Here is a 15,174-nt window from a genome sequence, read left to right as displayed (position 1 = left end):
TATAAATGAATTATTGTGTACCAATGGGATTTTGAAGATTGATTAAATCTTTGTTTGGTAATATCGAGCATAGATAAGGATCAAGTACCTTAGTAAACCTAAAAGAAAATAAATGGAATAATAAAGTAGAGGGATGGTATTGGCATCCTACTTGAAGCAAAAGTGAGTGATGGTGGAGAGATTTTTTTTGGACAGTCAGGTGTCTGACGAATGCAGAAACCCATCATCATGCAAAAGAGTATCCAAACAAAATTGGGAATTTCATGCATCCCACCTACACATGGAAATCCCAGAAATAGATTGATTGGAATGGAATGCAGATTCTCTCCCTGGAAGGAGGCGTCCTGCTTACCTAATTCTGAAAAGTATTGGGTACTATTTTTTTTGGAGCCAATGTTTGGGGACGCCATAGTGTGTGTGTTGGAGTACTGCTGGAATCTAACCAGCTAAAACCTTAGAGTTTGCCATTGATAGCACTGTCTGGCAAGCTTTCCCACTGATTGTCCTGCAAGGACCACTCTACCTATTAGGAATTTGGATTGCAGGGTTAACAGGAGCTGAGCGGGATGACTTCCTATCCCCAGTGACTGTTCTGCCCTTCCAAGTCCTGCCGATGGGCCAGGACTGTGTTGTCATCAACAATGCCTGGATTACTGCGGACCCACCTGGCTCAGTAACCAGACTACTGAGACCGCCATAGAGGGCTGGCTTGATTCTGACATTCTGTTGCCAAATATGTTACCTTGGAGCCAAGGTGGAGAGAACCAATTGAAAGTAAAGTATGGATGCATCTACTAACTGGTTTACACTTTACTGGTAATTAGATGTGTTAGTAAATGCCTGTCTCCAAACCTACCTTTCTCATCAGTGATTTGAGTTGATTCCACATTACAATGGGAGCGTCTAACTTGTAGTGTCCAGCTTTTTTTTTACCACATTCATTATTGTAGGAACAAAAACTCTCATTTTCAGCATTCTGAGAAGAATATAAAATCTGTTACTCATTGGATACCAATTGGATTTATTCACCTTTACACTGAACAAAGCTTAGTTATCCTATCAAGAATCAAATTTTTTATATAATATTATAAAATATGCCATTGAAACTGTTAATCTCAAGAAAGATATAAATAAATCAAAAAAATTCTAATACTTTCCCCCTGCATTAAAGTTGTGGTATTTTTGAATCTAATACAGTTGACTGTTCCAACCCAAGCATAACTTGCAATGAATCAAATAATTTCTGTTCCATTCCATTGTCTTCAATTTTTGATCTTGAAGAATTGTAATCAAACATCTTCCCCAGTTATCCATCGAGGAAGATTTCAACTCAAATGTCAACATGCTTCAGGATTGTTTGAAGTAGTTTATTCAGAGTTGGATTTCTGAATGAATGAATAATCATGCTTATATATAGATGTGAAAATTGGTTATTTTTGCCTAAGATTTATAGAATGTGTTTGTCAGTACTCATCGTTATTCCATTGTTGTTTAATGAGAAAATAAATTTGTGTATGTTTGGCTTTAGAAACAAAAATTGTGTATGCATAATATCCAATTGTTTAAAATCCATTTGTCTTAAGGAATATCATCATTTAAAATGATAAGATTCTGTTGGGAGTTCATTTTTTCATGGAACATTAGATGTGTTTCCTCTTTCATCTACAGATACAACTAGATTGCAAGAGGCAGTAAAGATACCATCGAATATCAAAGCTGCTTCGAGGAAGCCCTTGACGAGTGTCATCAAGTATCTAGGTGAGTGCTTTTAAGTATTTACTTGCACCTTATAAAATTTTCTTTTGGAAGCTTAAAAGTTGGAAAAAAAACAGTAAAACTCTTTGTTATAAAATAATAATCCTTGCATGTGATGTAGCACTTTTTATGTCTTCTAGGCATTTCAAAGCACTTCACAGAATATACTGTCAAGTGAATTGACTATATTTGTGGGCAAAATATGGTTGAAATGAATGATGGAGTAAGATCATTTAATCCAAGCTGTGATTGCAACACTAGAGAAGTGTGTGTGATTAGGTTGGGTACTACAGTACAGTAGTTTTATTGTTTAGTGTTGTGATGATATGTATGGAATTAACCATAGGGTAAGCCACGTACAAAAATCAATAATTATTGCATTTGATTTGGTGTCTTTCCTGACAGGAGGACATCTCAAAACACTTTACAAGATTTACTGTAAAGTGTAGTGACTGTTTATTTTAGTGGACATTAAAGATCCCATGGGACTATTTGAAAATAGAAGGGAGTTTCCCTTGATTTCTTGGCCTAGAATTCCCCAGATAATACTTTACGGTTGTTTGTGGAACACTGCTGTGCACAAATTGGCTGTAAATTTGCCTACAAAATACAAAGTCACTAAATGTCACATTAAAACCCTGTGAAGGGCTTTGAGATGTTTCAAGATATAATAAAGTGCTATATCAAACAATGATTATCTAAAATAATAATAGTCTTTGTTAATAAAGTACTCGGCAAGCTAATTTGTTTGTCAGCAAACAACCAAGAACATATGATTGTTGTACTTATAATAAAACATCACAATAGTGATATTAAGTCTGGCTCTTCCCCCCCATTATTGAAAAAGTAATTTGATTAATGTATTAGTTGGACGAATGTTCAGGGTTATAGTAACCCCACAATTTACAGAACTAGTCAGCAAACCCAGAAATGAGTCTCTTAAGCCTGGCAGAACTCATTAATGGTTTTGAGTCAGGAGTATTCTTTCCAAACATCCTTTTTCATGTTTCCCTCAATGTCATAGAAATAAGTGCAATGTAATAATTTTAGTATTTAAAAGTCTCCATTGGTAGCCAAAGTGTTAACAGCAACCAAAAGTACTTACAATAATTAATTGAAAATAAATGTAATTTCTGTTAGGGTAACAATCCTTAATGCTTTTCCTTCACAGGTTATTATTTAACAAGTGGATGGATGCCTGCTAACTTGCAGGAAATGTCTGCATGTTCTAAACTTTTCATTGCGGTATGACACATTTGTTTGATGGTGTAATATTAATTAGTTTATGATTAACCTGTGACAACCTAAAGGTTATCTGAGTTATTCAAACTCTGGCTTAAGAGTTCATGCTCAAAGAAGTCATTGATTTTGTTGTTTAATTAGAATAATTTGTTGTTTTTTTACAAAACTGTTGTCTGGTAAAATGTTTTGAAGGGATGTAATATTCTGATTTTGCTTTGGGGTGATTTTTTTTTGCAATTTAATTTTCAGAATTGCATCCTGCTGTGAAACCAGAGGTGACCAGGATGACCCCAAGCCTCACTTCAGGAATCTCCAGCCGATCACCCAAACGTTTGCTTACAATTCAAAACCACGGCTCTCCAACCATTCTGGGAAAGCGAGGCTACAACCAGCACAATGGTGTGGATGGTTAGTTTAATTGAGCATGACGATTGCATTTGTCATACGGTTTTTAATTATTGCAGTGTAGAACCTTACTGGAAGTGAGACAAGTACTTTACTTCTCTTTATATATATATTTTGTGTATGTATATATAATTTCCAACAACTATATGCATTTAGATTTTATTCTATATATTTACACTCTTAAGATTCTAATGAATATATTTGTATAATTTCAAAAATTTAGATGGTACCCCATTGTTATTTCCCATCAGTTTGTTTACTCCTTCAGTGTGGAGGAAGAGAGCTGTTTTGTGGCAGATTTATACTCTGACTGATATTAATGACAGGGTCATTTCCAATGAACAATTGTTGCTGGTTTCTTTATTTCTCTCCTCTCTGCCCTTTCCCAAGAATTCTACTCATTTGCAAAGGCTTAAGGACTGGCAATATTGAAATTATTTAAATTGGATTTTAATCCAATAAAATTACAACATCTTTATTAAGCCATCATTTTGTATTATAGCAAATATTTTATTATGTGCTGTACTGCAATGGGAGACCTTGAATTCATTAAATCATATGGAAGAACCAGTGCTTTTGAGATCTGTTGTAAATGATGCGGAAACTTTTATTATGACAGTGTTACTCAGGACGAACAATGGCTAATTGAAAATGTACCTGGTATTTTGTTTTCATAAATAATGCCTGCTGATTTGGACATCAGTTTGTTTATTTGCAATTATCAATCTGCTTACAAATATTACTATTTAAATTAAGCATTTTAGAGTGAATAAATGGATCACATACTTGGTACTTAGGCAGAGAGAATAGGAAAGTACAAAAGGGATTACAAAATGAACAGTCACTACATTTTAAAGTAATTCCTGTGAAGCACTTTGAGACATCTTCTTGATGTGAAAGGTGTTGTGTCAAATGCCTAGATGACTATTATTATTTTTATTTTAAGTTCAATCTCTGATCACTGATATCAGTGAGGAGCCACAATTGGCATAGAGTGTCGCTTGGTTAAGGAGAGGAAATTCAGCTTGGGTGAACCATTTGCTATTCAGTGACCTTCTAATTGAAGAATATATGTGTATGAATTGTTGGGGGAAAGATTTGCTATGTCTTAATAGTGATATAGTGCCAAATTTGAATGCCCTGCTGGCACTAAACATCTTGGCTCAGAAATAGAAAATAATCACTTGGGGAAATATTAGCGAAATGGACTGCCACCACACTTGTCAACGTGAAATATAAGATGTAATAAAACTGTAAGATGAAGTCATTTAATGCTATTTTTATACTGCTGGAAGCAAATGACCATCATTTCCAACACCAGAGCAGTTTTGAATGATGAGATGTATTTATATTTTTTTCTCCAAATTACCCTCACCAGCACTGAGAATCCACGTGAAACTAAAGACCATGCACTGAACTGTACCCATGATACCCATGAAGTAATTGTATGTGCTTGAAAGGTATATAACTGGTAACGCATACAATATACTACTTTCAAGTTTGAACAATATTTATGTGACCATAGTGAAGGGAGTTTCTTCTGGTGTTGTGGCCAACAATCCTTCAGATTAATTTTTCATTCACTTCGTGGCTTGTGTTATCTGCGAGTACAAATACAAATTGTTTTGCCTTTGGGTCTATGCTCTACTCTTCATTATTTGATACATTTCTGTAATCAGAGCTAGAGACCCTGTGGGAAGTTATGCAATGGTCAGACATTCCCTTCTCCCCCTCTTCTTTTCCCCTGCTCCTTGTTTCCTAATGGAATTACCTTGCTATTGATAGACAGCTAAAATTAATAATCCACATTGTGACAATCATGAGTACAATGTTAAATATGGATAATAATAATAATTCTTGCATTTTATATAGCGCCTTATCATGTCTTCCAGACATCTCAAAGCGCTTCACAGAATATACTGGAACGTGAATTGACTGTATATTTGTGGGCAAAACGCAGTAGCGAATTGCGCACAGCAGTGTCCCACAAACAGTCGTGGATTGAGTGACCAAATTATTATTGTTTTTTTGAGGGATTATTATCCCGGAAAAGCAATCCGCCAATCGACTAACAACCGGGTTCCTACGTACTGGTAGGTAAACAGAGGAGTGTGGAGTAAGCAAACTTGCCCAATGTTTTGCCCTGCCGGGGATCGAGGCCAGGGCTCTTGCTTGTGAGGCGAGTGCTATAACCACTGAGCTACAGGATGCCTGGATAGCACAGTATTAAGTATAATCCATGAAATTGCAGACATCCAGAACATATAGTATTTGCTTCAGGAATAACATGAATGTGTGCTTTTAATTATTTATAGTAGGTGATGAATATATTTACAATCGAACTGATGCCATATAAAGTATCCCATTTTGATCAATCATGAGTTTGTAAACTGTTAGCAAATACTCTTGATCTTACACAAACGTTATCTTCATTTATTGCTGTGTCAGGAAGTGTGAAGAAACGACTTTTGATGTCCTATAGGGGTAAGACGAAACAGTGGCAATCTACTTCAGGGATTTGCATGATTACTTTCAAATCATATTTCCAAATCATAAATATAATAATTATCCACTTGGCCAACACTTACCTGCCATTCACTGAATTATTGTCATGTGTTCAATACAATCTGTGCAGTGTTGCATGTTTCAGTGTAACTCTTAAGGTTCATATATCTATGTACACATTTATATCCATATATAGATATATATGAATAAAAACTGTTTAAAAACAGTTTATTTTCAGCCTTTTTCAGATGGTGCAACATGGATCTAATTAACACTTAGCTCATCTTTGAATTTTCCTTCAGATCAGGGTTCCATTAATTGTGCTGTTTGGCTCCATAGTATTGAATACAGTTTGGAAATACTGTATATACTTTTATGTGGTCTGAATTGTTAATTTATAATTTTATGTAAATTGGGGAGTGGGCCTGGAGAATAAAATACAATTGGACTCCTACGTCTTTGGTAGTAAGATATCAATGATGCCTCCATTTTCACGGGATATTTAGACTTCTGATTTTGAGACTCTTTGGTATTCAACACTATTATATTTACATTGTGTGTTTCTTTTAAAATAAGAGCATAAGAGTAGAATACATTTTTGAAGTGTTGATATCCTTTTGAATGCTTTAGAATGGGGGTTCATGTGATGTGATTATCATATGTTGCATTTTCCTCCCATACTCTATACATTTTTTAAAATTTCAAGAGCTGATATCGTTTTGTTGGTTGAGCTAATTTCTGGAGTGCTTCAAAGTCCTGGGACTTTGAGCTCTCTGTCTCAGTAACACTATTAAACTGAAGTCCCATCTGCCTGTTCAGGTGGATATTAAGATCCCATAACACTAATTGAAAACAAAAGGGAGCTTTTCCTCGTATTGTGGCACCCCCCAGATAAAATTGGCCATTCACAGCATGGTTGTTTGTGGGATATTGCTTTGCTCAAATTGGCTACAGGGTTCACCTACAAAACACACTTCATAATACATTTTGTGAAACCCTGTGAGATATCATCCTGATCTGAATGGTGCTATTAAAATGCAAAGATTATTATCTTCAGCATTCTCAAAACCTCTTCTAGCTAGCTAGCACTGATGTCTAGTTAGCATATCATTCCTATGCCGCTATGGCAAAATACCCAATTAATGTAATTGGAATGTTTCTCATTTTGCCACGAATGCTGAGAGAACCTCAGACGAGCAGGCTTACCCCCCCAGTTTCTCGCCCTTTACTGAAGGAGAAATACTTAGTATGACAACCTTCACTCATAATATTAATTGTTAGATGTGGGTTAGAATAATCACAGAACTGAAGACTTTTACATACATTATTTTGAAAAATGTAACTCTTCCAGTAGTATTTTCGTAAAGTTGTTTAAAAATTTGGCTCAAAATAAAAATAAACAGGACAGTACCTTTTTATTCATCTTTAGGAAACACCCATGGATATGGTGGGGGATGAGAATCATGCATTCTGCAGCTTGACAAATATACAGACAAGGTTCCATATGCAATGGCTCTAGTAATAACTACTGCCTCATGCTTTTATAAGGTATAGGTCATTAATAACAGATGCTTGCATTAAGAAGATTTATGCATTGGAGCGTCTATCCATTGTCAGTACACAGAAAAAACAAACTCGTATTTCAAATGCCAATGTGAAATATTGGTGCAGTATTCTGAGAATCCAGCCAGCAATTTGACCATGCCTTGATAGCCACAATCTATAATCTTTGGACAGTTCTCCTTTTCCTTTAAATAAACTATGTTTAAAAATATTCATTAATGAATTTCATTAGCAGTTCAGTCTCAATTTATCCATTTGGTGAAAATGTGTGTTTTAATTCAGATTAAACTACAATTAAGGGGATTGGAATTCCACAGTTGAGCAATACAATGTGAACCAGCCATTTGTTTTCTTTGCAAATAGGGGCTAAACTTCACTTTGCTATGTAATGTTGGTAAGAGTCCATGGAGCACCAGAAAGGAAGGGACGGCACATGTTTGAGTGTTTTTTGTCAGTATGCATTACTGTACTGCATAGTTGTGTATTATCACTTGCACATTTCATTTATAAGGGACAGGTTTTGATTGGTATTGTGTTCTGTTCAAATACATCTTGAATGCTTCCCATACATATTAGAGTGCCTTTTTAAACGTGTAACTTATCAGCCATCATTCATTTCTGCAGCCATTTATTCATTTTGTGTTTACTTGTTAAAATGCTTTTGTTAAATTAGCTTGCAATAGATTTAATTTGTTAATTCCTCTGCATCATCGGTCCAGAACGTACGAACAATCATAGCTAGTTGACTGAACAAGGTATGGGAATTTAACTTAAATTTGCTCATTTGATTTTCCAGATGTTCCGAGCCAAGTGCAAGGACCACTAATGGTGAGTGTTCTTATTTTTTCAGTAATGCCATCAGATTGTATCTGTCAAACAAATCAAAGTGTGAACCTATTTTTATGGGCCATGAGTGGAACTTTGATAATTTTGTGTCCAAATTTTGAGTAAAAAGTAATTCCTGATTCTGTTGTAGGACTTTCATTTCTGGGTCAGAATGTTATGGGTTCAAGGCCCATGTCAAAACTTGAGCAAGTAAACTAGATTCCGATGCAGCTACAATAAAAAAAATCACACTTATATAGTGCCTTTCACATTGGGAGAATGTCTCAAAGATCTTTACACTGATTGATGGGAGCCCAAGCTAGGAGGAAATGGTGGTGGGTGTTGGGGGTGAGGTGGTTGAAAGCCCAGTCAAAGAGATAGATCTTCAGGAGTCATTTGAAAGCAAAAAGGAAAAGAATGACATAGAGGAATTTCTGTAAAGCGTTTAAGGAGGTAGGCTCACCTGCCGATAATTCAGAAGAACAGATGGAGCAGGCTGAAGTTGGTGGAGCAGAGGGAGTGGCCAAGAGAGTAGGTTTGCAGGAGACTAAAGATCAGTCATACTTTAAAAAAGAGCCCTTTGTTTGTGACATGGACATTGTGAATAATCTATATGGATTAATAATAATAATAATAATCCTTGCATTTGATATAGCGCTTTTCACGTCTTCTAGATGTGTCAAAGTGCTTCACAGAATATACTAAAAAGTTTCTGTAGGATACTGTAAAGATTCTGTAGGATAAAGAGAGCCAAGGTCCACGGGTCGCAAAAAATAAAATAGTAAGTGACTTATATCTTTGTTCTGCTCACTGTTGTTTGTTTCAGAACTCTGGGCATTTCCCATACCTAGTAAATGGAAAAGGGATGTCAGCCGGCATTAACGTAATCAAACCTGGCACCATTCCCGTGATCAAGAGACGGGGGCCCAACTGGATCGATCCCCCTGATGATGGCTTTTATATGGCTACTGAGGAAACCAGGTAGGCTTTGTGGTTACACAGTAGAATACTTTACTTCCAACACAAAAAATTGCACATCACTAAAAGCTGCTAAATTCCGACCCAAGTTTCCAATTCCAAACTAAAGAATCCAAGGAGCACTACCTCTAATCGTCTTTATCATAGAATCATAGAATTATACAGCACAGAAGGAGGCCATTCGACCTTCTTTAGCCTTTTTAAAATTTAGTTCTACTGCTTGGCAACAGAATCCAGATAGTAGAGTGTAGGTACAGTATAGATGTATAGATTGGGACATCCTCCCGACGTGAAAGGTGTCATACAAATGTAATTTTGTTGTTGTTGTTGTAGTAGTAGACATTTTGGACCATGTATTAGCACTCTGTTAATAATTAATCAATGAACTATCTGGGACTTGCTTGGCTGCTAGGAAGGAACATAACAGGATTTCTGCCTGATATATTTTGTGGTCAAATTGCTGTTTAAGTTAATCTTTTTATGTGTTAGCACTCTGTTATACAATCAATTGGCTATCTGGGACTTGCTTGGTTGCTTGGAACATAAGTTTAAATTAATAACATTGGCTCCTCCTATGTGTGGCTGAGTGCTTGTGATAGCCATCTATTCTGACTTTAACTAACTGATGGACAATGTACGAAAGTTGCCCGAAGTGACTATTGCTCCTGTGTGAGGTACGTGTCCTTTGCTCAGCATGTTCCCCCTATGATGATAGTGGTGTTTGGAAATCGCACAAATGATCCAAACTCCCGCTTCTCGATCATCCAGAGTGTTCAAGCACTGCTGTGCTGAATCACTGCAATACAATTAACTGTGTACGAAGCAGGTTTTACACCAACTGCTTCCTACATGGTGAGTTCCTGATCTCATTCTGTCTTGTTCGGGATAGAAAATTAGATTCAGATCAGTCGGTTCTATTCTTTCATTTCTATAGATAAACACTTGAGGGAAAATAACATTAAAGTGTATTGGGGAAAGAGCAAGGAAATGGGATTAGAAAAGATAACTTCAACAGCACCAACACATGCTCAGTGAGACGAATGACCTCCTATTGCTGTAAATATTCTGATTCCTGTTAGCTGGTTCAGGAGTGCTTTGGAATAAGCCACATTTTAATAACAATAATAATAATCCTTGCATTTGATTTAGTGCCTTATCACGTCTTTATCAGAATAAACTGTAAAGTGAATTGACTGTATATGTTGTGGGCAAAACAGCCAGAGAATTGGGAGGGGAAACTTGATAGTTGATTGAAACAATTAAATTTAAATTGTAAAAACCCTGGTCTTGCCAACAGCAAGGTTAAAGCAATAACTACACACATCTCCACTGTGGTTCAGAGAACTTCAACATAGAGTTGAGAAGACTTATACAGAAACTCCCTCTGCCTATTACTGAGTGTTTGTATAACATTTTATTAAGGTTGCTTTTTGTGCCGCTTACTCTGGAGGAATATTAGATACTGGGAAGTTCTGAATCCTCAAACTCCTGCTTGTCAGGCTAATTCCATTACAATTACTTTTTTGCTCGGGGAAAAGAGGAACATTTCTTAAGGAATAAATTAATGTTTTCCTTGTAGGTAATAATCCTCTTTATTAACGTTAACTTCATTTAACACACTGCAAGCAAGGTAAAGCTGTACTATTGTGCCCTCTCAGAATTCTAAACAACATATTAATTAATCATTCACATTGTAATGTAGTTCATTTTAAAATTGTTTTCATTTCTATCAAGACATATCCTCATTACAGAATTTTACCCTTTAGATGTATCCACTCTGCCACTATCTCACCATCCACTCAGTTGAAATCCTCATCCACTGCCTTTGTTACTTCCAGATCAACTTTTCCAATGGCCTGCTTGTCAGCTTCTGAATCAACATCCTCATCCAGGGGCCTTTAAAATCCCCCCCTACCTCAGTGAACTCCTGCAAACCTATTCCCTCAGCAATTCCTTGGCTTCATTAACCTCTGTCCCGGTTCTGCCCACCATTAGCAGGTGTGCTTTCAGCTTCTGTGCCCGCTCCCTATAGAACTGTTCCCAAAATCCCTCAACCTGGCCTCCCTCCCTCACCTCTCTAATCTTTTGAAACCAGTCTAAAAAAAAATCATTCTCTTTGTGCTGGACTTCTCAGTTTTTCTAAAGCAATTTGAGATGTTCTCCCTATGTGAAAGGTGTTAACTAGAAATTGTTGTTGTAATTGGAAAACACTTTGCCAACACTATTATTATTATATAACAGAGTGCAGATTGACCTGTGATATGCGGTGCAGCAAAGTTAAACCTTGTGAGAATTTCTCAAATCACCTTGTGTTGCAAGCTGAAACCTCAACTCCTTAATGCATGGATGTTTCAAGGTAACACCAGGTTGCATTATTTTATTAATCAATAAAATATAGACACATGTGAGGTGGTGCATTTTGGTAGGAGAAATAAGGAGGTCACATACTGCCTGGAAAAGAAGAATCTAAATGGGGTAGGGAAGCAAAGGGATCTAGTGGTACAAATCGCTAAAAGTAACGATGCAGGTTAGTAAGGCCCCCCCCAAAAAGCAAACCAAGCGGGGTTCATTTCTAGAGCGATAGAAATGAAAAGCGGGGAAGTTACGCTAAACTTATATCGAATCTTAATTAAACCACATTTGGAGTACTGTGTACAATTTTGGTTCCCATATTGTAGAAAGGATATAGAAGCACTGGAGAAGGTGCAAAGGAGATTTACACAGATGATACCGGAACTGCAAAGTTATACCTATTAGGAAAGGCTGAACAAGCTTGGACTCTTTTTCTCTAGAAAAGAGAAGGGTGAGGGGTGATTTAATAATAATAATAATAATCCTTGCATTTGATATAGCGCTTTTCACGTCGGGAGGACGTCCCAAAGCGCTTCACAGAATAGACTGTAAAGTGAATTGACTGTATATTTGTAGGCGAACGCGGCAGCCAATTGCGCACAGCAATGTCCCACAAACAGTCGTAGATTGAAAATGACCAATTTATTATTGTTTTTGTTTTGGAGGGATTATTATTAGGCGTGTGGAGTAAGGAAACTTGCCCAAGGTTTCGCCCTGCCTGGAATTGAACTCAGGTCTCTCACTTGCAAAGCGAGTGCTCTAACCACTGAGCTACAGGACTCCACAATAGAGCTCTTTAAAATTATGAAAGGTTTTGATAGGTAGACATAGAAAATATGTTTCCACTTGTGGGGGAGACCAAAACCAGGGGCCATAAATATAAAATAGTCACAAATAAATCAAATCGTAAGTCAGAAGAAAAGTCTTTACCTACAGAGTGGTGGGAATGCGGGACTTGCTACCACAAGGAGTAGTTGAGGTGAATAATATAGATGCATTTAAGGGGAAGCTAGATAAGTACATGAGGGAGAAAGGAATAGAAGGTTATGCTGATAGGCTTAGTTGAGGAAGGGCAGAAGAAGGCTCATGTGGAGCACAAATGCCGCCATAGACCAGTTGGGCCAAATGACTTGTTTCTGTGCTGTATGTTCTATGCAATTCTATGTAATTAATAATAAGATAAAAGTAGATTGTGATTATAGGAAAAAGCCATAAACCATCCACTTGTTGCGATCAAAAAATAGAAGTGCTTTAAGTCAGCTTTTTCTTGTTAAGTCCCAGTATATTTGGCTCAGTATTACATGGTGCATTTGCCTATTGAACCCCATGGTTCAGATTTTTTTGATGACTCTATTTTACTCAAATGGATTTTGAGCAAAATTGTAAAAGAAAAGCTGTATCACAATCTCCACAGGCAATCTTCTCAGGTACTATTCCTAGATGGGGTGATCAATGGCCTGTTGACATTGGCGACATCTTTGGAGGTAATAGTATTTGTATTAGGAGGAAACTCACCGAATGTTATACCAAATTTAGTAAACTTGCCCTACCCAACAAGCAACAGTTATAAAATGGTAGCTTTTAGCAAAGCAGGATTCAACAGTTCTGAGGCTGCATTTTGTTTTAGCTCAATGTTGTGGCAGTGAAGTCTAAAGGTGTAAACGGTGCTTCAATTTAATTTGAGAACTGAGTAAAGCAGTTTATTTGATCTAGTAATTGTGTTCCATGTCTAATATAATTAGTTCTGCTCTGAATACAGCTTCTCTTGCAAGCAGGAGCTGACCTGATAAGTACTCTGCCATTCAATATTTGTTCTATTGCTTTTACAGCTTTTAATAATACTCTGAACTGATCCTGTGTAAGACACCAACTAATTTGAGCCGGATTGTTAACCCTCTAGAGTTTAGACCCTCTTTTGTTTCCTTCCTCCACAACTAAAAGTGTTATAATTGACAGGCATAGAATCTGATTATCTAACTGTTGTGTGGAGACCTCGAAAAGAATGATGAAAAGCATTGTATAAATATAGGTTAAACGAAAGGCAAAATAGTGCAGATACTGGAAATCTGAAATAAAAACCGAAGTCGCTAGGAATACTCAGCAGGTCTGGCAGCATCTAAGGAGAGTGGAATGTGGGTTAACGTTTCAGGTCGATGATCTTTCGTCAGAACTATGTAAGGTCATCGACCCGAAAACGTAATCCCACTTTTCTCAATTGATGCTGCCTGACCTGCTGAGTTTTTCCATCAACTTCTGTTTTTATATATTATAATAAAATAATAAGCTTTGCATTTGATATAGTACCTCATTACGTCTTTGAGATGTCTCAAAGCACTTCACGGAATATACTGTAAAGTGAATTGACTGTATATTTTGTGGGTGAAACGCAGCAGCCAATTGCACAGCAGTTTCCCACAAGCAGTCATGGACTGAGTGATCACATTTTTTTTCACAAATTATATAAATGTAAGTTTTTACTTTTGATGGACATGGAGTATTATAATGATGTGCCTGATGCACTGAAGCAAGGTTTGGCGGTCAGTGGAAGTAAGCATTAGGCAATAAGTAGGTGATGAACAGAACTTTTTGGAGTGTCTTTCTTTTTTCTTTTCAAAAAGCTTTTTATTTATAAGTCCTCTTTGTTGCTGACACTCACTGCACTTCATGAAAGCAACTCAACAAGAATCAGCATTGTAAAAATAACCAGTGATTATCATGATGATGGTGGGGAATCTGAATCACTTAAAATACTATCATTCTATAAAACCAACTCAACGCTTGACACAATGGGCTGAACGACCGCCTTCTGTGCTATAAATTTCTATGGTATAGAATCAAAAATACTAATTCTTTAAACACTCACAGTTAAGAGGCGTTTCTTCTAGGCAAGCATGTGTTGCATTGTCGTAGTGCACTGAAAAACTATATTAGGCAACAATAGAACTAGTCATCTTTTTCAGGCCAATGACATCTGAATAGTTTTGGATTGGATTTGGTAAAATTACTTCTCTCAACTCTGGCTATAATTATTCTTTTGACTTGCCCCAGGATACTCTCAAGTTTTTTATGCTGTATATAAGCCAGGCTTTGAATGTAATTATTGGACCAAGGAATAAATTTATGGGACACAAGTGCATAGTTCAACTCTTCTCAAAGTGCAAACTTGATCTGAGCCAAGCTGTTGATTGGAGGTGTGTGGGGAGGTACAGGCAGACAGAAAGACAGCTTCCCTCAGCTAGTGGGGGAGGAAAATTATCAGATAACTCTTGTACTCTTGAGGACTGGTATCAGAGCAACACGAGCTGAGACCTGGCAGCAGCTCTACAAATGAGAAATTCTGTTTTAACTCAAAGGGATTCTAATAGAATTGGGGTAAGTAATTAAAAAGAAACTATTTCAACAGTTTAACGCTTACTGCAACATTAGAAATTGAGTTGACTTGTGCGCCATGACTTCTTTAGGGTTACTTTGATGTTTTAGTTGGCCTTTTCTCGTTTAGTACTGTGTAAGCTGTTGATGCATTAAATCCTTAAAACCCATCATAGTATT

The 15,174-nt window shown here is 36.7% G+C and overlaps 1 protein-coding gene across 1 annotated transcript in view; it reads left to right on the top strand.

Annotated features, from left to right (window-relative positions):
• LOC103177994 (metastasis associated 1 family, member 3) overlaps positions 1-15,174 on the top strand; it is a 107,487-nt gene that overhangs the window by 76,539 nt on the left and 15,774 nt on the right. Inside the window, exons 15-19 of the mRNA XM_042333224.1 lie at positions 1,669-1,758; positions 3,247-3,405; positions 5,851-5,886; positions 8,267-8,298; positions 9,122-9,276. Of these exons, the coding sequence (XP_042189158.1) occupies positions 1,669-1,758; positions 3,247-3,405; positions 5,851-5,886; positions 8,267-8,298; positions 9,122-9,276 (472 nt within the window). The remainder of the gene's footprint in view (positions 1-1,668; positions 1,759-3,246; positions 3,406-5,850; positions 5,887-8,266; positions 8,299-9,121; positions 9,277-15,174) is intronic.

Source organism: Callorhinchus milii, unplaced genomic scaffold (genome assembly GCF_018977255.1).
Source record: "Callorhinchus milii isolate IMCB2004 unplaced genomic scaffold, IMCB_Cmil_1.0 Scaffold3, whole genome shotgun sequence".
NCBI classification, from domain to species: domain Eukaryota; kingdom Metazoa; phylum Chordata; class Chondrichthyes; order Chimaeriformes; family Callorhinchidae; genus Callorhinchus; species Callorhinchus milii.
This window is presented reverse-complemented; position numbering and strand designations above follow the sequence as displayed.